Here is a 25009-nt window from a genome sequence, read left to right on the forward strand (position 1 = left end):
CATTTAAATCTCTAAAACCTACTATAGATAACGCTCATTACTGCGTGGGACCTTCGAGTGAGAGAAAAATCCGCCATGCTTCTCAAAAGATCGAGGCTGCCTGATGATCAAGCGATGATTTCAGGATTGGCGGGAGCAGACGAAGGAAAAGATTCACTAGGATAGTTGTCCATGGTAGAAGCAATTAAACAGGAAAACGATTTGCGACCATAATGGACCCTCTTTTGCAGCCTTCCATGTAGGTGGAGATTCGCTCGTTTTCTTCATCTGGTGGAAATTAGACAAGTGGGGGATGGTGAAATGACGTAAATTTCAACTATTTTAGGATGATTTTTTTTATTTTTGCTTTAATAATCTTGTAACAAATGTATAATGACTTACAAACGACAAGTAAATTGCTGTAAGTTGAGGTTTGAGAAGAACAGCAAAGAGAAATCAATCCAAGTAATCCTCGGCAGAACTTCCCTGAATTGAGGTGACTGGAATGGACACTACCGCAAACAATTTCTGATCCCAATACCGAGCAGTGTCACGGAATGTCATTCTAACGAAAAGAAAATCCAAAACTCGAAGCACGCGAGAAAAGCCACTGCAGGCGCTGCAGCAACTGAGAAAATTATCCAGCATGCTTCAAGCGTCGAAGTAGTCTATCTCTGTGGCCAACCATCACTCACATAAACCAGGTACGTAGCTCAAATCGTTTATAGATGTGCGAAGGAAGTTGGGAATGGCAAGGGGGCTGAGATATGTTAGTTCACGTATTATTATCGAGGTTCGTCATTTCCAATCGGAGAGAATATCAAGAACTCGACTCATTTCCCATGCTACAAGTTTTAAATACAGAGAAGACTCGTTTAACTTTTAAAACTTGTAGCATTTATATTGCTTTTTCTGCTTACAAATGTTTTTCTTCTTTGTTCTCCTCCAAATTCAAGTATAAATCGATGTTATTTTAAGGGATTTTTCTTCCCCCCGATCTTCGGTTATAGATGGGAGGGGGGAATACATTCTTTCGAGAGAGATAGTCCACCTTGCGGGGGTTTGACGAAGACTCACACACCTCTTGAGACAAAAGTCTTTTGTTACTATCAAGCTCACTTGGCTGAGATCTCACCTGGACAAGGCTTCGATAGGGTCGGTCTCTCATTCTTGCCAGTATGAGACCAGACTTTTAGAAATTACTAAATAAAAAAGTAGAAAAAGTTCAAATTTAAAAAAGCAAAAGGACATCCAGATAGGATGAACATAAATGCTGGTTGGGGACGAAAAAGTTCGCCAACAGTGCTTTACCGGTTGTACAATCACACCATCAAAGGATGCCCAATTGCAGCTTAAGGGTGGGCATGGACCCTTCCATCGCCGACTGACGGAGGGTAAGGCCAGGTCCTCCCCCACCCCTTGGAGGCAGCACTGAGAAAGGATGGCTACTTCCCGGCTAATGTTGAATAAATGGAATGATACTCAACTCGTCTGCCATCACTACACTATGGGCCAGGAATTTGAATGTGGAAAGTATAACATTGACTCCTGTTTACAAGCATGTTTGCGTACACTACCACCAATGGAACTCAATAAAACTGACACCCGGTTGATCCTCTTCTACATATTTTGGTCGACGGTGCCAAAGCGGGCTTCGACAAGCAGAACGGCTTAAAATCGCAACCAGCCCACGCTCTCAAACAATACTGTTTTCGTTTTTCTTTTCTTTTTTTTTCTTCTTTTTTTACACACTATACTATTAACCGAAAACAGAAAGGAGAGCAGTATCAGAACATCAACAGGAACAGAAATGACTACTTAGGAACCAACAACAAAAATAAGCTACAAATGTGTTACTCTAAATTTGTCACTTCACTAAAGCCATGCCACCCCCTGCGAGCTAGGCCTCGATCGAGCCTCAGCCAGCGAAACAGCCATTGCCAGCATCATCTGCTCTTCAAAACTTTCAGGCAAAACGGGTCCTGATATATGGGGCTGAAAATGTTCCTCACCACCATCATTATTAAGTGGCAATGCAGCTCCACCAACCTCACCTCCACCTGCCTCAAGTGTTACATCTGAGCTTGCATAGCTGGTTCCTGCCTCAGCCACCTCGGAGCCATGATCTATTGCCCACTCATTATCTTCTCTTCCTACCACTGCCCTCCCACTATCAGGTGATACCTCGATCCAGTTCTCTGGAGGATAATTCACCCCCACCCTTTCATCTACAAGGGGCATACTGCCTACTGGTGCAGATATGTCATAGGAGGCCACACTACTAGAAGGATCCCCATCCATTTGCTGACGCTCTGCTAGTGCAGCAATAGCACAAGCAAACCCACCTGAGGGAGATGGTTCACCAGGGGTAGTGGCTCGAACGAGGTCACTATCTTCTGGCATAGATGGCCTTGATGAAGATGTATCCCCCTGCATTGCAGCTCTGTTGGTGCCATGCTCCTTTTGAAAAAGAAAAAAGCATTTTCAGCAAGAAACAGAATCAGGCTAAATAACCAATAGCAAGATCAGCATAAATGAAGAAAAAAATAACTCAAAGTAAGAAGTTAAAATTAACAACTGAGCTAGATAAAGTTCTACAAGGTTCTCCAGACGCTAGTAAATGCTAAGCAAAAATTTCCCAATCTACCCTAGGCATCCACAATACAACACTTAACAAATGTTACTAACGTAGTACATTAAAGCAGGATAAGGCTGTAAATGGACATGATTCGATCCAGATATTGACATTCCAGATCCGGTCCTTTTGCAGATATTTGGATATCAGAATATTTGAAAAATTATCAAAATATGGATATCCGAATCGGATCCATCCAGATCCAAAAACCTGTAATAAAAAATGAAAAAAAAAACTGGGAAAATGACTAAAATTCGAAAAAAACACAGAAAAATACTAAAACAGCAAAAAGAATTGAAAAAAAAAACTGAAAAGCTATTATGTATAAACACTGACTAAATTTTGGAAAAAGATTTGTGACAAAAATAACTAAAACAACAAAATAAATTGGGAAAGTTGGGGATTTAATATGAGGTTCCAGATCCGAATATTTACCGGATCTAGACCTCTTCATTCTGACTCCAGACCCATAACAATTTACTTCAAATCTGGATATCCATTTAGGATCTGAAAAATCCAAACTTTCAGATTTTATCCGACTTTGAATCCAGATAATATCCAGATCCATTTACAGCCCTAAAGTAGGCTGTGCAATATGAGAATTTTACATTTCTCTTATTTGCATTTTCATTAATTTTGGTCAAGACTGGATCAAGCCGTGCTGTTGCATTTATATGCAACTGTAAACTAAAGCTATATCACATAAGCGATATACAGTGCGTTCTGTCTCTCTGTACCACAAAAAGCTAGATAATTTTCCTTGAAACTCAGTATCCAATGTTATGCTTTCTCTACTTCTGTCATCTTTCCCTCCATTTAACTTAAAGTTCGGAATTCATGTGCATAACATTATCACCTGCATAGAAAGCCAGATTGCCTCCATCACCATTATGTCTTCAAGATCCAAGTCAAAGTCGTCTTCCCTGCATTTCATAATCACAGTATAAAGCATTCATCTCTCAATTTAAGAATCAGTTATAAGCGTTTCAACGTTATCAATAATTTTAAAATTAAAAAAGGCAAAAAATAAATGTTTGTGACAATTTAAGTACAAAAACAGGAATTATCCAACAATCCCGATTTAAGGTCAGCCAGAAGGGTATTTACATTTTTTTTCTTCCATATCACAACTTTTAGGTTCATTAACAGAAATAGACTGCAACAATCATAATTGATGTTTTTTACTCTCTCTCTCTCTAGCTTTTTATTCATATCAGTAAGATACAAGGGGGAAAGAACTAAAGCAAAGACTAAAGCTTTTTATTCATATCAGCAACATGTGGGGAATAACTAAAGCTTTTTATTCATATCAGTAACATGCGGTCATTGAGACTAAAGCAAAGAAACCATTAAAAAGAACTGCAAAGTATTTCGTCTGTAGTACTTGTTTCTAAAATGAGACATACCCCGTTGAATTGAAAACAATCTTGAGAGAAAATGGGTAAGCTCTTTTTTAACTCAAGAGAAAAAACGGTCATTGCATCCAATAGGAAGACATTGCTGCAATCATCACTACCTCTCCAAAGAATACAACTGCTAATTGATTGGAAAATCATGTTAACAGAAGAGAAAGTTTCATCATATAAGAACATCCAACAGAAATTTTAGAACCTGTGCCTAATTCAAAGTAAAGCTACTCTGTTGGCATGTCCTAAAGGGCTAAGCACGCACCCAAGTTATCCTGTAACAAGATGAGCACTATTAAGGTCCCTAACCATTCCTTCTAGAAAATAAAGTGGACCATCATTAAACCTGATCCACCCTGATCATTTCTACATAATGTAGAATAAGAACAAGATTAATATCTTCAATAAATATAACGAATTTTAGTTTCTTTGAGAAACACAAAAGTATGTATCATAATTCAATATCACGAATTTAAGCAACATACTTGTACATTTATTCAAATATTTATTTGTGTGGTGCACAAATAATTTCAATTTCATATCATTGATCAACTGTTTACAAATATTTTTTGTATAGTCAACTTGCTCACGCTCCTACTCTTTGAAAGACTCCAAAATCTTCCATGTCCATGCATATAGCTCATCCTGACCCATATACAGAATATCAGTCGCAATCTATTTAAGATCTGCAATGATTTTATTTCAATTCCCTTATTTTTTATCTATATGATTATTTATTTTTATTTATTTCAAAAAAAAAATTGAAGGAGCTTCAGATTTTTGCAAGAGCAAACACCAGTATAAGCCCTGTCCAAAGGCATTGGTAAATAGCAAATTTCACGATTTAATGACAATAATTGGCATGAAGAGAAATAAGACAACCAAAGAAATCATAAAGCACATAAGACAAACTGCATTCTAATATTGTATTGCACAAACCTGTTCTGCCTCAAATTTGAAGGATGTCTAATCGAAGGCATTGTGCACGAGTATTGAGAAGGGGCAACATCATCAGCTTGTCCAGAAACACTAACAGATTGTGCTGTTGAGGTCATGGAAGCACAAACTGTCAAAAATCATTTGACTGGAAAATGGTCAATAACTGAAGCAGAGGAAACAAGATATCATTCACAAACCTGCAACAGAGCTACTCGATATATCCCTATATTCAACTTCCCCATTTGTCATTCTCATGCTTGAAGAAGCAGTCTCTTTACGTTTAAGCATTCTTTCACAGTCATCTTGAAGCTCTTGACGCCTTATTCTTATTTGTGCTTCTATGACCTTTTGCTCTTCCTGGAGCATTCACAAATGACAGCAAGCTCAATTACATTAACCTACATTGATACAACAAACTGTTTGTAGCAAATTGACAGTGCCACAGTTACAGAAATCTTACTACTTGCTGCATTCCCTTTTGCTCTTTTGTCCTCACCCCACGGTATTCCACAGCATAGTTAGAGGTTTTGCAAAAGGGACATCTTACAAGTTAAGTAATCCAATGAAAAAATATATAAACAGATAGCTAAGTAATACGAAGCATAAGATCCAGCAAACAGGTACTTGTCAGACAGAAGAATGAACTCAATCTGATGATCAAGGATACTGCGTAGGACGAGTAGAATGTGGGGGCTTCATTTGCAAGAAACACTCTGGAAAAATGTCAATTATAACCCTCTTATTTTTAATAATATGAGAAAATTTTAAGTTAGAAGCATATATCACGATATGGTAAGGGTACTTAATGCCATTAACAAAGAAGAGTACCTGTACATATGCCTTTCATACAACATCTTGAGCGATTGAGACTAGGATAACACTACAAAGAAGAAAAACTTAAAGTTAATAACAGACTAGACAAAGCCGATACTAAAGTATAAAACTCAAAAATGCTTTGAAATTTCATCTACACATCCAAGAAATTCTGAACCTAACTTAGTAAAATGGAATAACAAATAGTTTTTACCTAGTCAAGCTCACTACACCATGACATAATTGCACCTCCTTTTTACCACCAGTTCAATAAGCAATCCGAACTGTTCATTTCAATTCTAATACAATGGTGCATTGACAGAACTATTTTCATGTAGCAGTTTACATTTCAATTTTATTCAAAATTTGACATCATACAACATTATAAGTCAGCCAATGGCCCAATACCCACAAAATTGGCCTATAGCTTCTCAAAGACCTCCAATACCAAATATCATAACACCAAGCATCTCATTCGAATAAATAAAACTAATTCTAACACACTTTTTTTAAGTTCAAAGAACAAAATTATAACGTGTAGTAAGAAACAAAACAAAATGATACAGGAGAGAATAACATCACCGACCAGGAAACAGATTGGGCACTCCTCTAGGTCGAACGTACACTCCTCTCCTCCAGGATAACAAGGTGCCAGCTTAGACTCCAGAATGAGCTTCCTAAGCTTCTTATGATCCACATCCTTGTGTTGATACAGACCCTGAGGCCGAGTATATTTCTCGTCCACGACCTGCCGCCTCCGACTCAACTTATTGCCCATATTATTCAACACTTGTCGTATCCTCCTCTTAATTCTCAATGTTAATCGAAAGCATCCTTCTTCATATTGGACCGTGGACGACAACAGAAAGAATCCAAGTATTGACTTCTTTCCTTCGGTCGCGTTAACACACTTCAGCGTAAAGCTAAAGATTGCAGAAATGCCGCCAGCGAATCAGTAAAGGCATCTCTAACCAATTTCTGCCTGAAGGTATTAGAAAGAAAACCTAATATCTCTCACGCATCAAGAGAAAACGTTCCACCACACCATTAAATTCAACACTCGGTTGCTTCCATTGACAAAACCACTGGAACCTGCAATCACACATAGAAGAGAAAAATCGACGCACAGCCAACTCAAACTCGATTACCTAAAAAAGATTCAATTTCGAAGATTCGACATCTTATCATAACTCGAATGGGGACGAAAATTGTACACGAACAGGGACGACAAACAAGCCACTCTCTTGAGGGATTCAAAGACCAGAATAGAAAATTGAAATTACTTCAGCGATCTCCAGGGAGGCTATCAAAGACCGTACCTTTCAGGAGTGACCGTACGATTGAGAGTACAAGACGAGAGAAAACGGAAACGATAGGAGTTGAACGGAGTTTCCGACAAACAAACTTTATTGAAGCGGAAACGAACTTCTAGGGTTTCTTTTTCACAGTCTATTCCAATCGTTTCACTGTTTTCTCTCGCCTCTGCGAAGATCAATCTGTCTCAGCGGCACAGAGAATTGAAGGACTTTAAAGAAGAGAAGGGAAAAGGGGTGATACGAGGATGAAAAAGAAACGAAAGCAGGGGCGGGGGGGGAGCAGTACAGCAGTAGGACTACCCGGCAATATACTGGCAAAGCAGCTCGGTTTCATGCGGATGAATCGGGTTTGAACTTACCTCTTATTACAAAAATCACTACTAACTGTCTGGGCCCACAGCCATTGCACGGATCCTGGAGCAAATGGGCCCACAACTGCTTCAGAGATTAGACGGATTGAGTTGTCGTGACGATTCCACGTCATACATTAGAGACTGCAAATTACTTGTTCAACAGAGAATCCACAAAGATTCTTAGATGGGCAGATCAACCACTCTCCTACGAATCGATAAATTAATCTATGACGTCGATTTTCGTCCTAATTTTTATACATCCACGGGACTAAGCAAGCTAATTACTCTTGTAAATTTGTGAAGTTTGAAGGGTATTTATTCCAAGGAATGGAGACAAGAATATGAAGGCGGATGTTGGGTAAATGGGGGTGACAATAATGTCATGCGGTGAAGGATCCGTGGCAGTAAAAACAGGTCAGAGTTTAATGAAAGAAAGTGGTCGGCGACGTTGCCGCCGTTCAACCTACTCCGGCCGTAACCTCAGAGCCCCCGCCGCGCCTGACCTCCATGCGTAAGCAAACCGACACGGGGTGGGTCCGCTTATCATTGTTGCTTTCACCGCCTTTTTTTTGTTTTTTGCAAATGGGATTGAGAGTTTGACCGGAGAAAGATGATCAAAGTAATATACCTGGCGTGCATGTGTGCCTAAAGTGTAAAACGTACCCAGTTGGACTCACGGGCCGTGTTGTTGTTCCCAATCGGTTAATTCTTGAGTGTTCGAGTGCATTGAGTGTATCGGCCGACACGTCTTCCGGGGTACACCGAGACATCTAATTTTATGTCCTCATTCCTCTAATTTCGTGTTGTATTAGAATTCTATCATCCGATACGTCTAACATAGAATGAAACATGCGACCTAATTTCTGGACCAAAATGACCTTACGAGTTTGGGTAAGCGCAACTCCAGCCGGGTCGAAAGCAAGTTCAATAATAAAAAAATTTAAAAAAAATCCACTTTCTGTTCATAGCTCAAGGGTGCAGTTTTTATCGTGCTTTGTCGCAATTGCTTCTATTCGGCTTCTCAACTCTCTGCCACTCCAAAATATTCTGAAGCTGCTTCCGTAGTACTGACCGCGTTTTGTAGTTTGATTTCAAACTCTCGTCCAAGTTCTCCTTTAGACTTAAAAGTTCGGTATTTCTTTTCTCTGCTGCAACAATTTCTGAGTTATTCAAGTAGGCATCACTCGCCTGCAATTCTTTGTAGGTTGATCTGAGCTGAAAATTGATTGTAGGTTTGATTTAGTCGATGATGATGAGGTGCTGGAATTTGAAATCAAACAATAACAAGAACCTTTTAGAATGGATTGAAAAAATACGAATCTCTTACTACAACGATTGTATTCTTCATCATCTGCACTTGCTGACGAGATTCCAGAACAAATCTCTCTACTTCATCCCTGAACTCCTTCATTTCCAGATTCTTCATCTCGTAAAATATCTCCTTCTCCTTCTCACGCTTCTCTAGAGCATCGATCTCGCTCTTCAGAGACCTATTGCAGCCCCTTTACAGGATTCGAAGCTATTTCTTTTCTTTCTTTTTTTCGGGAAATAGGGGAAAAGAAAGAGTTCGAAGCTTTAAGCAATTACCTGAATTCTTGAGCGGCACTCTGGTCATCGCGTTCAATAGCTTCCATTTCAGACTTCTTAGCTAATGCCTGCAAGTTTAGCTCAGCATTTTTCTGCTCCAGAATCAAGCATCGTCGCTCCGAATGTCTAAGGTCTGAAATCTTTGCTGCTAAGAGCAGAGATTTCTTACTTTGGAGCTCTTTCTCGGCCTAAATTCAAGTGTTTAAAAGATAAGTCAATAAAAAGTTAGTGGCAGTCAAATGCAGTGAATTCGCATCGCAGGTAACCTTTGTTGGTTTGAGAAAGCTTTGTAAACCATCCGAGAATTATCAACATGGAAACCATTGTGAATTTGGAGTCCATGCGATCTGCTTCAGGAGTGATGGCTATAGAAAAGATTGATGGATGTTGAAGACGAAGGACGGATCAAGTCGATGAATCATAGAGTTTTTACCAAGTAAACACAGAGCCTATTCGATGAAATTACTAATTTAGAGCTTTGGAACTACTGGAATTAGTCATATTAAAATGCACCTGCAGAACAGAGGCCCTTTCTTTTCTGGTTTCTTCCATATGTTGAAGCCTCTCCCAGAAAGCAGAAGGAAGCGCCATTCTCGCCTACCTAGACGAGGATACGTTTGAAATGCGACTTGTTTTTTATGTAGCGTGTACAACCTAAAAAACAAAAAAAACTCTTATTATTTCTCAATTCCCCTTACTTTTCTTTTTATTTACATTATGGTATATTTTTTAGATTGTAGATAATTGGGTGAGAATTGGTGAAACGACCAAATAGGTCATCCAACTCAATCAATTGACCTCCTTGTAGACTTTAATCCTGCTATTGGGTTTTTTAATGAAAAAATTAATTTTTAAATTTTTTTTTAGATTTTTTCTTAAAAATTTGCTTTACATAACCGTATCCACGCGAGACGTAACGGATTTTTGGGTACCATCCCTGATTACAGCCTGGACAAATTATTCCTCCACGAGAGAATCTTCACGTTTCCTCTGTTTTTGGATTTCTAATTTCCTGTCCAGTTCACTAACCATAACTGACACCTGCAAAACGAATAACCAACTGGTATGAAGACGAGATAAGGCTTTTCTTGTATATCTTATTCCAAGCTTAAGAAAAACAGAATTGCGCCAGTCATCGATCCCTTGTATCCGTTTTCTTGCCGAGCAAATGATTGGAGGATTTACTGTAGCTCTGCTTCACGATTAGTTGCGACTTACCGCTGACGAGGACAAAATCAGTACGTCGTTCCTGCAGACCGCTTTCTAATCGCCTCCGCCGGCTTCTATCCCACGTGTAACTGATGGCAAATGATTTTCCTTCTTCTGATCCACCCCGTCCGTTCGCTCTATGAGATCTCTGCCTCCTGATCTCTCACTCCACAACCCCTCCTATAAAATGGCGAGCATTTCAATTTCAAGTTTCCCGGAATCAAAACAATACAAGGTGAAAGAGTAGAAAACGAAAAAGAGAAAAAGGAAAACAAGGCTCCGATACAGAACAGTGGGAGAGCTCGGGCTGCGCATGTCTTTTGAGTCTGCAGAGAAGAGAACAAGAAACGGAGGAACGACCGCTTGCTGACGAAGAAAGAGATAAACAATAGCTCATTTTCGACGTTTGGCTTTCCGGTTTCTTTTCTTCCTCATTCTGGAATCGTTAGGGTTTTGAGAAATGGATTCTCGACTGCCGGACACTGAAATGTCCGAGGCAGCGCCTCCGCCGTTTGAGCAACCTCAACCGGCACAGGCACAGGCGCTACCTCCTATGGAAGCGGTGAATATTCCGGCTACTCTTAGTCATGGTGGTCGATTTATACGGTACAACATTGTTGGCAGCATATTCGAAGTGATAGCTAAATACAAGCCGCCGATCATGCCCATCGGCAAAGGTGCCTACGGGATCGTATGGTATTTTCTGCTTTCTTTCTTGCTCTCTTTTGTAGTCATCTTAATTACTTGATCACAGCATCTTTTATTCTCGATTCTGTTCTGATTTGATTCTCTCTTTGTTTCTTTTCAGCTCCGCATTGAATTCTGAAACAAATGAGCAAGTTGCAATCAAGAAGATTGCTAATGCCTTTGACAACAGAATTGATGCTAAAAGAACCTTAAGGGAAATAAAACTTCTTCGTCATATGGATCATGAAAATGTGTGTTTCTTTTGTCATTGATTTATTTATTATTATTATTATTATTTTTTTGTTTGAGCTTTCCTCTTGGTTTTCGATGATAGATAACCTTCTCTTGAAGAAACAGAGAAGTATACCTGTAATTCAACCTAAGAACCAGCACATTTTTAATTACACCTAAGAATTTAAGCCCTGTCTCTTATGCGGTGAATATAAGCATTTCAGTTGAATCGATTCTGCTGTTCTTTTGTGAAGTTATTATTCTGTTTTGAGACAAATAGAACTTTAAATGATATTCGTAGATATTACTTTTTGAAAGTATAATTTTCTGTTGAAAATGATCTGAGTCAAATGATGGGAGTGTTTGAGATGTTTTCATTAGTCTTGATGAATGCTTTGAAGAATTAGCAATGACATTTATGCATCAACAAGAATAAATTGATATATACCCTAAAATTATGTCTTTGGCTCTTTATCAATAACTGATGGCCAATGCCTATGACAGGCTCATGTTCCTGGCAGTGCTGGCTGATGAGACCCAAGACGTGCTGAACTTAGTTGTTTGATAGTCACTAATAAATTTCATTCTTGTCAATTGGTATTCAGATGCTTCAGTGTATAATTAGGATTTCTTATTGGCAGATAAATCTTTTTCTTCTGCTAATGGAAAAGAAAAAAATAAATCTACATTCTCATACCGTCATATTTATTCCAGTCTTGTGTATTTAGTTAGTTATTTTCATGAGTCTGAATTGACACACTTGAGCTTTGCAAAACTCAATTTGCAACTTTTTCTATCCCAATGGCACACTGATGTCTGTTCTACCCAATTGTTTCAGTACATACAGAAACAGAAAATGCACCATTTAAGAACATGATCTTAGAAGATTTTACTTCTCAAAAGAACATTCAAAGTTTAAAAGTAGAGAATTTTGTGGCTAAAGAAATTCCAATATCATTTTTCCCTGTTTTCTTGCTTACACTACTACCTGTTTGGAGTCAGGAAGAGTTGGTGTCTGTAGTCCCTTGGAAACATAAACGTTAATCCTTCAGAAATATTTTTCGAGAAAGGGCACATTTTATTAAAAGGCCCCAATTGCAAACTCTAAGGAGGAATACATCAAGGGGGGTCTCTTTCAATGAGAAGTTGTAGGGAGACCCCTTCCTTAGCAGGAGAATCAACACTATAGTTGCGGATCTGTGAACATGACTCCATTTATAAATTACATTTGTTGCTAGATCCTGCTTTTCATAAAAACAGGCCAGAGACATCATGGGGGATCCTTCTGCCGCAAGCACTAGGCGATCACATTTCTAGAGACCCCCTCAACATGAAGAGGGCCCTGAAATCTGTCATGAAAGATTTTGAGTCCTTGTCTGAGAGCCTGAAGTTCAGCATAGGTAGAGTGTGATTTATCAATTGGATCAACAAATGTGGTGAGGATGTCATTGGTCGAGTTCCTAAATACTCCACCAATACCTATGGATGTTATTGTTTAGGAAGTACTCTATTTTGGTACTTTCTATCAAAGGAGAGTCAGAAATTTTCTACTTTCATTGGTTTCCTTGTTTGTTAATAAGTCCCAATTAGGAGAATTTTATTTAGGAAAGTATTTGGTTTAGCTTCTGTTATAAGTAGTCAATTTGTGAAAGTCATAAAATTAAAACGTCCATTATTGGTAGTTTCTATCTAAGTTAGTTGCTGAAATTCTTTTCTATCAAGTGGTTTTTAATTTAGTAAGTCACAATTTAATTGCAATTGGGAGGTTTAGTCCTAGTAAAGTTTTGTTTTGGTGATGTAACTTATTTTGGCAAGTCTTGATTATTTTAGTCTATAAATAAAGGAAATTTGCTGTAACTTCAGATCAGTTTTGAAGATTAATACAATTTTTTTGTGTTTGGTTGTTGGAGCATCATTTTTTCTCTTTCTTTTTGCTGAAAATAGTTTCTTAGTCGAATTTTCTCTTGTGCTAGCTACAGGTAGTTACGAAACAGCACCTGAAAATTCAAGTTCTTTGGAATTTGAAAACCAGGACTGTCTTAGAGTAGATAGAGGCTGGGTTACTCATATTCCAGCCTTAACTTTCATTATTGTTGTGGTATTACGAAGGGTCTATCTGGCCATCTATTTGTATTTTTATTTTTCTTCTCTAGCAATAAAAGCCGAACAATATCTCAAAAAAATAAAGTTACAATTTTGTTTTGAAAATGGTATGGGTCAGGGTGGTGCATTTCAGGGTTCGAAAGCATCAGGGCCTGGGATACCAGAAAAAGGATCTTCATCATGCTTCAGGGTGCAAATGGTTTATGTAGAACCTTGCTTCATTTGATTTGCTTCTTTGCACACAAGTTTCTTTTGAGTTTTTTACTGCAAAATTTGTCTTGGAAACAAACTCTCTATAGGGATGGATTGCATTAAGAAATTAAGACGTTTGAAAACCATGACTGTTGGAAAACCCTTGCTGGTTTATCAATCCTTTATGGAAGCTTGAGCTTCAAGAGCTAGAGAAGGGAAATGAAATCTCAAAAGGATGGTGGGAAATATTCTGAAAAAAACATTTTGTTGGTCTTACTTGCTTGAACATTTAGATGTGAAGATTCTTAACTCATTAATGTTATAAGGATTGAATGAATGTTCACTCAAATTTCATGCATAGAGTGGAACAGCACAGCCTTTTTCCTTTTCACGCTCTTCATCTTATGGTTGCTTTTTTGCTATTAATATAGCTGCATTTGCATTTCTCATCAGATTGTGGCGATAAGAGATATTATACCTCCTCCTATCAGAGAAGCATTTAACGATGTTTATATTGCATATGAACTAATGGACACTGATCTTCATCAAATAATCCGCTCGAATCAAGCTTTGTCAGAGGAACACTGCCAGGTCACATTTTCATTATTATTTACATTGTAGGCTAAATATTAATTGATGAGATGTTCATTTTATAATAAGCCAAATATAAGTCAATGAGATGTTCATCTTACTGGCACCTTAGGATCATAGTTATTAGATACCGAGTACCTTTAGGTATTGTTTGCTGTTTCTTGTTATGTAACTGTGACATTGGATGCTTGATGTCTCATGGCCAATTTAAGTAATCATTAGCTTAAAAGTACGTCTATAAGTGCATCTTTGGACTTGTCTGGCATTTTGGTTATGGAAGGCATTAGCTGTACTCATCCTTACATGAGTTTTTCTAGATGTCATTTCTAGCTGTACTCACCTGTATATTAGTATTTCTAGAGGTGTCATCTCGAAATTTTTGTATTGGTTTCATTATGCAAATAAAGATCTTTATGTGTAATGGTGATAGTCTTTGTCTGCAAATACTGCTTTCAAGGCTTTTTAGTATCATCAGTAAAAGTTGGAAATCAATTATATAATCTCATGAAAAATTTAAAATGAATTTCCTCAGAAACCTTTCTAACCTTCCTCAGAAAATGACTTTTTGCATGGAATGCCAGATATTTAGAGATGGTATCTGTTTGTAACTTATCATACCTCTATGAAAGTATGTAATCCAACCTCATCAAGGAGCTCTCTAGGTTTCAACCTTCTTTATTTCTTGTTGATTGGGACCATTTCCTAGCTCTGTGAGCTTAGATATTGTTTTTCCTTTAGTCATTCCTCTGTTAGCCTTGTCCAACATTGTCTAGACAAGGTCGATGATGATGAGTCATTTATCTGGACCATAAGTCTTCATATGGTGTCATAATTGAATAGATTATGAAACCTTGGAATTTACTTTCTTTAAGAGCAGAACTTATTCACTGGATTTCATATTTTTAGAATATTTCAAAGAGGGAATTGGATTGGGTGTGAATTGGATAAAAATAGCATTTAATTTATTAGCTCTCAACATTTTTATTAGATAATAGGACATTTATTTTCTTTTTTCATTCTATTTATTTTTTGTTGGAATGGGAACTTTGAAAAAGAAAATCCTTCTCATGATCCGGAATCATTGACTATATTTTGCTTGTCTTCCACTTTTGGATGTTATGTTTTTTCACCCCTTCAAAGGAATGGTTTTAAAATTTCTGTTCTATTTTTCAGTTGTTTGGGTTAGAACATCTTTTTTTTTTCTTAAATAGTGTCTTACTGGCTGTGTGCTATTGGCATGTAAGTAGCAATCTGTTATTGTAAGAGTGATATTGGGGAAATTGAGGAAACCGATATAGAGAGTTGGGACTTAAAAGTCATGTTCTACCCTGGGAATTACTAGATTTTCTACACAGAATGCACATTTCAGGATTGGTGAAAGATTGATAGAGTTATGCAAGGATGAGTACGGGGTTGCTGGCTTTCCTATACTGTAGGTTATGTTGTACTAGGTCCTAATTTTTCCTATTATTAAAATTCATTATTATTCTCTCCATCAAAGAACAATAATGAAATGGTGCAAAATTTTAGAATATAGTAGGGAGGCTTCTCCATCTTAGTCTCTCTAAAAACTGTTCTCTCCATCAAAGAATCTCTCTCTTTCTCTCTCCTATGGAAGATTTAGTTGGCCCCCCTTTAGGTACAGCTTTCTCACTTGAAGAAGAAAAGCACATCCTAGGTAGGGAGCTCCTGCACCCATCAATTATGGCTACTTTTACTCTCTCTCTCTCTCTCTCTATATATATATATATATATATATATTTGCTACTTGGTGTGGCCAGCTTTGATAAATCTTTCTATTTCAAAAAAAAAGTTTGGTGTATTAACTATAGAAAATTGGGTTGAGACTGGAGTGGCACACTTGATTTTTTTGTAATTGGTTTAAAAAGACTGGATTATCAATAAGCTGGTTTATTACTCCTTATGTTGACATACTTTGCAACTTTCAACTGTTATTACAATTAAGATGTTGACCTACTTTACAACTTTCATCTGTTAGAAAGGAGAAGATATGGGGAAACCTATTGGCTTGATTTCTCCAGAGAAAAAGCAAGCATTAACATAATGGATGTACTTTCCTGATTTTGTTCCAATAATCCTCTTAGCTTGTTATTGTTTCTCTTTAGATCATATGTGCTTTAAAATACTTTTATTTATGCTACAATACTGTATATTGTTTTCTGAGAAATTCTGATAGCTCCTATTTCCAAAAAAAAAAAAAGCTGATAGCTGTTTTGCTTTATTCTTTCCAGTACTTCTTATATCAGCTCCTCCGTGGGCTGAAGTACATACATTCAGCAAATGTTCTTCACAGGGACTTAAAGCCTAGCAACCTTCTCTTGAATGCTAATTGTGATTTGAAGATATGTGACTTTGGACTTGCACGCATCACTTCTGAAAGTGAGTTCATGACAGAGTATGTTGTTACAAGATGGTATCGAGCACCGGAGCTGTTACTTAACTCATCAGAATATACTGCTGCAATTGATGTCTGGTCTGTTGGTTGCATTTTCATGGAGTTGATGGATCGAAGGCCTTTATTTCCAGGGAAAGATCATGTCCAGCAGCTCCGTTTACTAATGGAGGTAAAGTTACCTACCTCTGTTGACACTTTAGAGAACTGTATTTCGTGCTTATAACTGTTGTTTATTTCAAGTCCACTTTGCACCTCTCTCATAATCCCAAAATAAAAAACCTGTCTACATAAGCATGCTTTTTATTGTTTGGGCCAGTTCAACTTAATGAAGCTCAGTAAGGAACTTCACTCTTTATTTACTTATTTTTTGAGAATGATGAGAAAAAAGAATTTCTTAAGAAGAGGCTCCTGGCGGAGAGAGTAAAACTAGGATTGTGTCAGGTCAGAAGCAATATAAATGAAATTAAAGCTACGAGAGTGAAGTTTCCTAAGAGGAAAACAGTGGCCGAGAATAAGATGTTTGTGGGCCTTCCCCGTTCTAGTGAAGGTGTCAGTTGTGCAATATGATGCTTATGGCTGCGTATGACCTTGATATAGAGTAGTTCAATGGGAAATTCAATCAAACTCATCAAAGTACATCAAGGTGTGGTCCAATGGGAGATTCCATCTTGGATGCCCAGCTGATGACTACTCCTATGTTCCTTCCACCATTGTGGAAGTGAATCTTTCCACTTGAGTTTGAGTTCCTGGAGTAGGGCCCTTAACTCCACTTCTAAGTAGTCACACCTACCAAAAGGGGCAAAATAAACAAGACAGACATTACCTGAATGATCCCTGATGATACTGCTTCTCCAGTAGGCCCTAGATTGTAATTAAGACCAAACTTTTTATTTTATTTTATAACAGTCATAAAGAGGACCGATGGCTGTTTGGTCTAGTGGTATTCTTCTTACATTAGGTGCGTCAGGTCGCGAGTTCGAATAGCGCTATGACCCTCGCTCTCAAAAAAAAAAAAAAAAGTCATAAAAAGGAATCCACTAAGAAAACTCCCAAAGACGAGAGAGAACAGCGCAGGCCCCTGAGGCTTACAACACTGAAAATGCTCAAATGGGAAGTGAGGCACTGCCAAGTGACTTCTTCCCTTGCTAGGGTGCTGCCTATGCGATTCGCACTTTCTAGGAGTGTGTAACCAAGAATTTTCAGAATTTTGCAAATGTTTTCTATCTCCGGAGAATACTTTAAGAAGCAGTTTGTGGGGGGGGGGGGTTTGAGAGGAGGAGATCTTGCAACTTTTACACAGTAGCTTCACACTAGCCAAATGGTGTAGAGTAGACAAAGTGGATATTACCCGAGGAGTCTTTAACAACACCTCCTCTCCTGCTGGACCCAGATTGCACTAAGAGTTGCCATCAACATTGAATTTCAACCACTCTTGAGGAGGAGGGACCCAAGCTTGGAGATTGGGGATAATATGATCAGAGAAGTTAATGACAGTCCTCCAATTCCATCGAATGAGAGAATTGTTGGGAAAATGGAAAATCTTATGAAATTTACTCACCCAGAAAAGCCAATAGTGCTTTGTAGCTTTTATTACTCCTCTAAAACTCCTTCAGATCCTTTCTTTCCTGATATTCCAAATGATTCCAGCAAATGACAACATCCCAAATATTTTTCCAGTGTTTGTCCATGAGGTTAAGGTTGTTTGTCCAAGCTATGAGCTCAAGGATGTGGGGAGATATCAAAGACTAAACTTTAGGAGAAACACATTCCAAACTTGCCCTGAGGAAGGACAATAGTGGAAGAGATGGTCCTCTGTTTTTGAGTGCATATCACAGAGCTTGCAAATTTGGTTCTCAGTAATGTTTCTTTCTGCTTACTTGATCAATTGTGAAGATTCTATCCTTTGCTGCACTCCATAACTACTGTGTAATACTTGGGTTTTGTTGGGGGGGATGTTGACAGAAGTGTGTAACACGTGGGGTTGACATGGTGGGAAGATTATTTTCACTAAAGGTCATAGCCACTGATATAAGCAAATCTGGGGGTTACAATGTATGTTGTTGAGGTGTCATACCTCTAGATCATAATCCTCTCCTGAACCTTTGATATACACATTTTCAAGCAGCACCGAGGCTCTTGGCTTCCGACACATCACTCTCTTTCAATGCTCCTTTAAGTCCAAATCCCAGATGCATATGTTATTAGAAACGCTATATGAGGGTTTTACTGATATGCAATGATATGGCTAGGCGGAAGAATGCTGGGAAGGCTGTCTCTAAATTCTGCACCCACCTAGATATTACTCCAAATGGAGGTAAGCTCCCTGTTTAAAATGTAGATGGAGAAACCATCCCCTAATTGGGCTGAAGTTTGAACGAGATCACACTTTATTGGTTACAGGATTGTGAAGAAGCAAGTTGTAGAAAACTTGTCCTCTGGTCTTTCGGCCAAAGTTAAGGGGTTAGATGTGGTGTGTGAAACTTCAAAAGCAATAGAGATTCACCTAGATCTTTGTGAAGAGTCAAAAGAAGATTTTGAGAAAGCAAATTATCAAAAAAACCTAGAAGATCTCTTCGTGTTACTTAGAAGATGGGTTTTCATTTAAAGAAACTTTGAATATTATATCTCTCATGTTGATCCAATAAGTAGGAGTTACATTCCTGCATAGAGGGGTATTTTAGTCATTTTTTATTTTTTGGTTCTTACTTAATAAACCCATTTACTGTTAAGTGAGAAGGGATAGCTTTGTTATTTTAAAGAGTGGATGAATAAATGAGTGGTTATTTTGCCATTTTATAATGGAATAGGGGGCTGCAGGGTTTAATACCCCGGACTAAGACTTCTCTTTTATTCCAGTTACCAATGTTTGATAACAGACAGCTTCTTTCTTCTCCAATCTCTTCGCCTTTTGAGTTTAGGGTGATAGCAAACTCTTGATAGAGTTGTAGCAATTCTTTCGAAGCCAGAGGCCAGTTGAAGTGAAAACTAGCTAGTTTTCTATTCTCCTGAAGATATAAAGCTCAAACTTGGTCTTCAGGATATGTTCCTTGTTCTATATCTACAACACCTACGATGAGCATGTCTGATAAACTAATTGTTAGAAAATACATCCCGGGGTATTTTGGTCATTTTACCACTTTAGTGGTTAATTTTCTTTATGTAATCTTATTCTGCATGTTAAATTATATCAGTGGTTAAGTTTTCATGTACATAGGAAGTGTAGTTAGGTAGATATAAGGAGATTAAGGTTTATTAAGTTATAGGGGCATTTTTGTAATTTGTAACCCAAAACACTTATTTAAGGAGTTTGGGAATTCGTGCACAGTTCCCAACTTTTCAGGCTCTTCAGAAAATTCTTCTTCTCCTTTCTCCTTTTTCTCTCAATTTTCTCCTCTTCACCCAAATCTTGATTTTTATACTAATCTATATGATGGAATAGTCCTTTAGGTAGGTGAATATGGTGGGCCAGTGGAGGGCCAATCTCTCATGCAACTGGCCCTAGCTTCATCCAGTAGAACTGTCCTGTTTCAATACCTCTATGTGTATTGTACTGCTTAACATTTGTTAATGGAAAAGGCCAACCAATTCAATTTGTGTCCAGTAATCTCTCTTAGATTGAGATTTTACAACATTAATATGCTTTTTTTATGTATAAATTATTTCTAATGTTGTTTTTGTAATTACTATTATTATTATTATCATTTTCAGAGCATAAAGAAGTTGAGTTCCTTTATTAACATGAATAGGAGATCTCATTGTGGTATTAAAGCTCGTTAGAACAATTAATCTGACCTTTTGCATGATAATTGATTCCTTCTTTTACATGCATTGACAAGGCCGGATATTTTTTTTTTCAATTATTTATCTCTGTCAACCATTTAAGTACTTGGAGTAAACACATGATTGTGCTCATGCATGCTCATGAAATGCATTTAAGCTCAAAGTTCATACATCATGATTCATGGCCATGCAGAAAATATATTTTCTTGCATGAACACTCAATCCCTATTTCAATTATGGGATTTTGTTTTATGAACTCCAGCTGATTGGTACACCTACTGAAGCTGATATGGGATTTATGTCTGAGAATGGAAGAAGATACATTCGACAGCTGCCCTGTCATCCTCGACAATCATTTAGGGAGAGGTTTCCAAATGTTCATCCTTTAGCTGTTGACCTTGTTGAGAAGATGCTTACTTTTGATCCTAGACAGAGAATTAGAGGTGAAGTTCTTTCTACCATCAACTTTGAGTTTTTTGAATTTTTAATCTATTTACGGGAAATATTTAATCAGATGATATTGACATCAATCTTTTGGAACATGTGACAACTTCTTGTTTCTAACTAAAACTTTGCTTGAATTTTTTAGTTGCATTTTGTGAAATGTGGTCCTTAAATTTCAGAGCAGTTATGCATCTCACTTACATAGGTATATTATTTGTTACATGAAAATGAGTGATGTAAGGTAGAAAATCCCATGTAATACTTCTCTATCACGTTTCACCAAGCAAAAACAATAAAATCATTAAAGCAATGTTTATGGACAACATACTCCAAAAATTTTGGTCTATTATAAGGTTATGTCTTAGTGATTTTTATTTTTCAGTTGTGCATTTAAGAATGAGTGCTTCCAAAAATAGTCAGGTAGTCCTCCAGTTAGGTGGTCAGGTGGCAGCAAGAAATATGAGGTAAAAAATGACATAAATTGTAATGATGCAGAAAGACTTGAGAAGGCCAATTTAACCATGGAAACTAGAGCAGCAAGAAATAATGCAGAATGGAGGAGAAAATGTGTGCAGATGATTCTTACATTAGTGCAAGTCTCTGATGACAGAGATGATGATGTTTTTCAGTAGGTGCAATTTCTTCAAAGTGGAATCAGAGGTTTAACTTGCGAACTACATTTTATGATGAGTGGGAAAGGAAATAAAGAAAATGCTGACTCATATGTAATGTCACCAAAGGATAATTTATGACAACCAAGAAATAGGAAGCAGGGCTATGTGATGAAAGCTGTTTACATTGTGGGTTGGATATGGATATCCAGAGAGCAACGTATGTGAGTGTTGCATACCACCAGTAACTTGTCAAGTTTCTTTGGGATGCCTGGTGACTTGTGGAAATTGTGTTGTTTTATTTCCCTATTGGTAATTCCATTTCTAAAAGAATGAACAAGGAGTAAGATGGGTCTCATTTGCATGGCATCAGGAAATGGTTCAGTAGTTAAAACTTCATTGGGAACAATTTTGGCAAAAAAGAGTAGTGGATGTTACATATTTGTTGATGTTGATTTGATGACCTGTGCTTATGTTGTTTCACAAATTAAGCCAGTTTAATGCAGAATAAGAAACAATTAATTCACCTGTTAAGGAACCCCTTTGAAATAACGAATTCTTAATGACTTGATGAAATGATTGTAAATTTTTGCTACCCTATTTTGCATTTGTTTTGTTTGCATGAGAAATCTCTTAACAGAAATTCTATTGTCCTTTGTGTTACAGTTGAAGATGCTTTAGCTCATCCGTACTTGGCATCTCTACATGATAGTAGTGATGAACCAGTCTGCTTGACCCCCTTCAGGTTTGACTTTGAGCATCATGCTCTAACGGAAGAACAAGTGAGGGAGCTTATATACAGGGAGGCCATTGCATTTAACCCCGAGTATCAGCTGTCCTGAGAGTTTTTGCGTCATTTCTGCTCAATTTGTTTTGGAAATTGGCATTACCCGAAGGAGTCATGTAACGTTTTTTGTTCATCAATGTACATATGCTCTCCCATTATTGGGGATTGAAATTTGTATGCTTTAGACCACTTATTGGAAATTGATGAGCCAATGGGTGATCGATTGTATTGTTTGATGATTTGATTGGACTGAACTGAAAATGGAATTAATCTTCTAGACTTTTCTTTTCAATACTCAAAATTCTTCTTTTAAAGTGCGATGATTCCTTTTGATGACAACTGTTCTGTCTGCGCTACTGTTTCTAGGAAGCTTGTTCTTTTTTCCCCTTCGGGGGATGTTGTTTAGAAGTTTATGATGTGACATGTTTTTGTTGGCATTACTTTTCTGGTATTTGATCCGTCCAGGTAAACATATTATCGGAAATTGCGTTCTTAATCAAACTTTGTTGAAACCCAATTTCACTTGGCCATAGACTGGAAAGCATGCTTTAGGTTTGGAAGCAATTTGCCATAGATCCAAATAGCTTTGGTGAATGTCTTCTTCTAACTTCAGTTACTGCTGCTGCTGCACCTTTCTTCGACTAATCCTTCCTTTCAGCCGGTTTCCTGGAAAAATTCTTGAACGTCTCGATTGATATTTATCAGCCAGTCGAGTTTCCAATGAAGACAAAAGGACGGATCCGATACATCAGTCTCTTTATGCTGTAGATATTATGCAACTTCCTGATAACTTAGGCAAGTAAAGAATCTGGACGGTCTGAAGAAGACATAAAAGCTAACCAATAAGCTTGACATTTCACTTTAACCAACCACGAACCATTTGAAGTGACAATTGTGGTATTTTTGCAAAGTCTTTCTTCAGATTAATGTTCAAGGAAGTGAAGTGTTTAACAAAAATTCTGAAGTGTTCCACAGAAATTTATATTCCATATTTATTTTGAAATTCTAAATCGAAAAGACTATGTTATGATAATCGATTTAAGTAAAAACATTATTCTAAACACACCAAACCACCTCTGACCTGATTTTATTACAAGAAATACAGTTGACAAAAGCCAATACTTCTCAACTTGGGTGACCTGAATAGGATAAATACTGAATCACAATTCCGTAGTACCATTTATCTGCTGTCTCTCAATCTATTTTCTAAGAAAGAAACTCAATCAAACGCCAGGTTGCGTTCTCTGAACAAATTGAGATTCTCCAAGGTTATAATTCGTTCATGTAAACTCCAGTCTGCAAAGAACTCTTTAAACTGAAAACCACTTGGAAAGCTAAGTCGGCAGGGGTAGGCATATCTGCTTTACTCTTCCGTCGCGTACACTCTCATATAGATAAAACAGAAATATCACCTAGTCAGGTAACTGGTAGTGGAGACTCGGAAAACGGGAAAAAAACAAGAAAGAGCACATAATATCCATCCAGAAATGGGAAGGACAAAGCCAGTGGAGAAGGTAACTAGATTAGTGCCTTGTAGCTTGAATTCCACGTTCCTTATACGGCGCCCGGACCGACCGGAATCCAAGCTTAAAATGTGCAAAGCGTCTGTGGATTTACGTTATACAACTTTACCAGAAAAAAAAAAAAGAGAAAACGATGGCTCCATGTTCTCAACAGCATCGTCGCAACCACCCTTTTCTTTCTTTTATGTGAGCCAAGAATTATGTCCGTGAAAGATTCTTAAAACGCCTGTTGTTTATTCATTAGGTTAGACTGGACCCTCTTCTTCAATTTTTTTCCTCTCTCTGTTCTCCATTACAGTGAAGTTGTTTGGTAATTTCGAAAAGTTGCATGGTAAGGTGACAGGTAGGGGAAGGCTTGAGTTAAAAAACGAAAGAAGATAAGCAGAGAAAGGAAGGGGATTTTGAAAGGACGGCAGAGGTGGGGGAGCAAGGGATTTGAATGCATTGATTCTTGACAAAGTGATGTATAAATCAAGTAAATGGGTTGTTTTGGCTTGGCCTCGAAGGGACAAATGGGATGACCTTTCCTTGGGAGGGAAAGGCACGCCAATGGCTATCAATTGCAGAGAATGGAAAAGATGAGACGGAATATAGAGCAACGAACTGACAGTATAGGATAAGAAATCAAATTTCTGACAACCTTTGATCTTATAAAATTCGTTTCCGCGGTTCATAATGTATTGAGGAAATTGTTTTGACTAGTAACAGAGGGAAATCTTTAAAGAGGTCTACGTATTTAAATAACTGAAGTTGTTAGAGCCCTTAGAAAAACTCTCTCCATGATAAAGAGAGGGGAATTTACAAACTCTATCGATCCTCTTTCTTCTAGTTTTTAAACTGTAAAACTTATTTTGCAAGTGAAGCTTCGTTTCTTTATTAATTATGCAGACTTTAATCTTCTTCTTTCATTTTTGTCCTACTGGGGTGATTGATATTTCATCTCATTACATGCAGGCAAGAGGCACGACAACGAGCGACACCCACCGAAACCCACCGGCCTGAAACGAACGGAAAAGGAGAAACAAACAATACTGAAACTTTCTTATCCCTTTCACGGCATCATTGAAATCGAATCAACCGACGAAAGAGTACTTTTCCCCTTCATCTCCTTTAGTTTAATCAAATCCCTGCCTGCGTGACCCTCTGTCACCCGCATTAAATAGTATATAAATTAAAGCTCGCTTCTGTCCTCTTGCTAATATTAGGAGGAGGCGGCGGGGCGAGTAAAGTAAATTTTTTTTTTTTTTCTGATCCCAACGAATCCTCTGCTAGTAGTTACACATGACATATCCCTTCCTGCAAAAGTAACAACCGGAGCTTGCCTACGTCACCTTACGTTATACTTCTCGCTTGCCTACTTCTTCCTCATCCTTTTTTAAAACTCGTAACCCCATTTTTGGACGTGCC

The 25009-nt window shown here is 37.7% G+C and overlaps 3 protein-coding genes across 4 annotated transcripts; 1 reads left to right on the forward strand and 2 right to left on the reverse strand.

Moving 5' to 3' along the window:
* Positions 1–1489: 1489 nt before the first annotated feature.
* Positions 1490–7349, reverse strand: LOC137962436 (E3 ubiquitin-protein ligase DA2L-like). The gene is made up of 9 exons (XM_068809305.1): positions 7092–7349; positions 6359–6864; positions 5788–5839; positions 5627–5672; positions 5420–5501; positions 5157–5316; positions 4960–5062; positions 3471–3537; positions 1490–2439 (listed from the first exon to the last, which is right to left on the reverse strand). The coding sequence occupies exons 2-9, from the start codon at positions 6548–6550 to the stop codon at positions 1855–1857; spliced, it is 1287 nt and encodes a 428-aa protein (XP_068665406.1). The 5' UTR covers positions 6551–6864; positions 7092–7349; the 3' UTR covers positions 1490–1854.
* A 1076-nt stretch (positions 7350–8425) lies between these two features.
* Positions 8426–9619, reverse strand: LOC137963449 (GRIP domain-containing protein RUD3). The gene is made up of 4 exons (XM_068810569.1): positions 9542–9619; positions 9029–9216; positions 8769–8931; positions 8426–8656 (listed from the first exon to the last, which is right to left on the reverse strand). Exons 1-4 carry the CDS (start codon positions 9617–9619, stop codon positions 8426–8428), a joined length of 660 nt encoding a protein of 219 aa, XP_068666670.1.
* A 730-nt stretch (positions 9620–10349) lies between these two features.
* On the forward strand, positions 10350–22362 carry LOC137962612 (mitogen-activated protein kinase homolog MMK1-like). Of its 2 annotated transcripts, XM_068809590.1 has the most exons (6): positions 10350–10933; positions 11046–11175; positions 13904–14041; positions 16294–16626; positions 20500–20680; positions 21959–22361. In XM_068809590.1, exons 1-6 carry the CDS (start codon positions 10698–10700, stop codon positions 22132–22134), a joined length of 1194 nt encoding a protein of 397 aa, XP_068665691.1. In that variant the 5' UTR covers positions 10350–10697; the 3' UTR covers positions 22135–22361. The 2 variants fall into 2 exon arrangements, with proteins under 2 accessions (XP_068665691.1, XP_068665692.1); XM_068809591.1 differs by lacking the exon at positions 13904–14041 and having other exon boundaries at positions 21959–22362.
* The last annotated feature ends 2647 nt before the right edge of the window (positions 22363–25009 follow it).

This window comes from Aristolochia californica, unplaced genomic scaffold (assembly GCF_029961685.1).
Source record: "Aristolochia californica isolate CCGP_79_NKW_82.1479 unplaced genomic scaffold, dmAriCali1.0.hap1 SCAF_4, whole genome shotgun sequence".
Taxonomy (NCBI): Eukaryota; Viridiplantae; Streptophyta; class Magnoliopsida; order Piperales; family Aristolochiaceae; genus Aristolochia; species Aristolochia californica.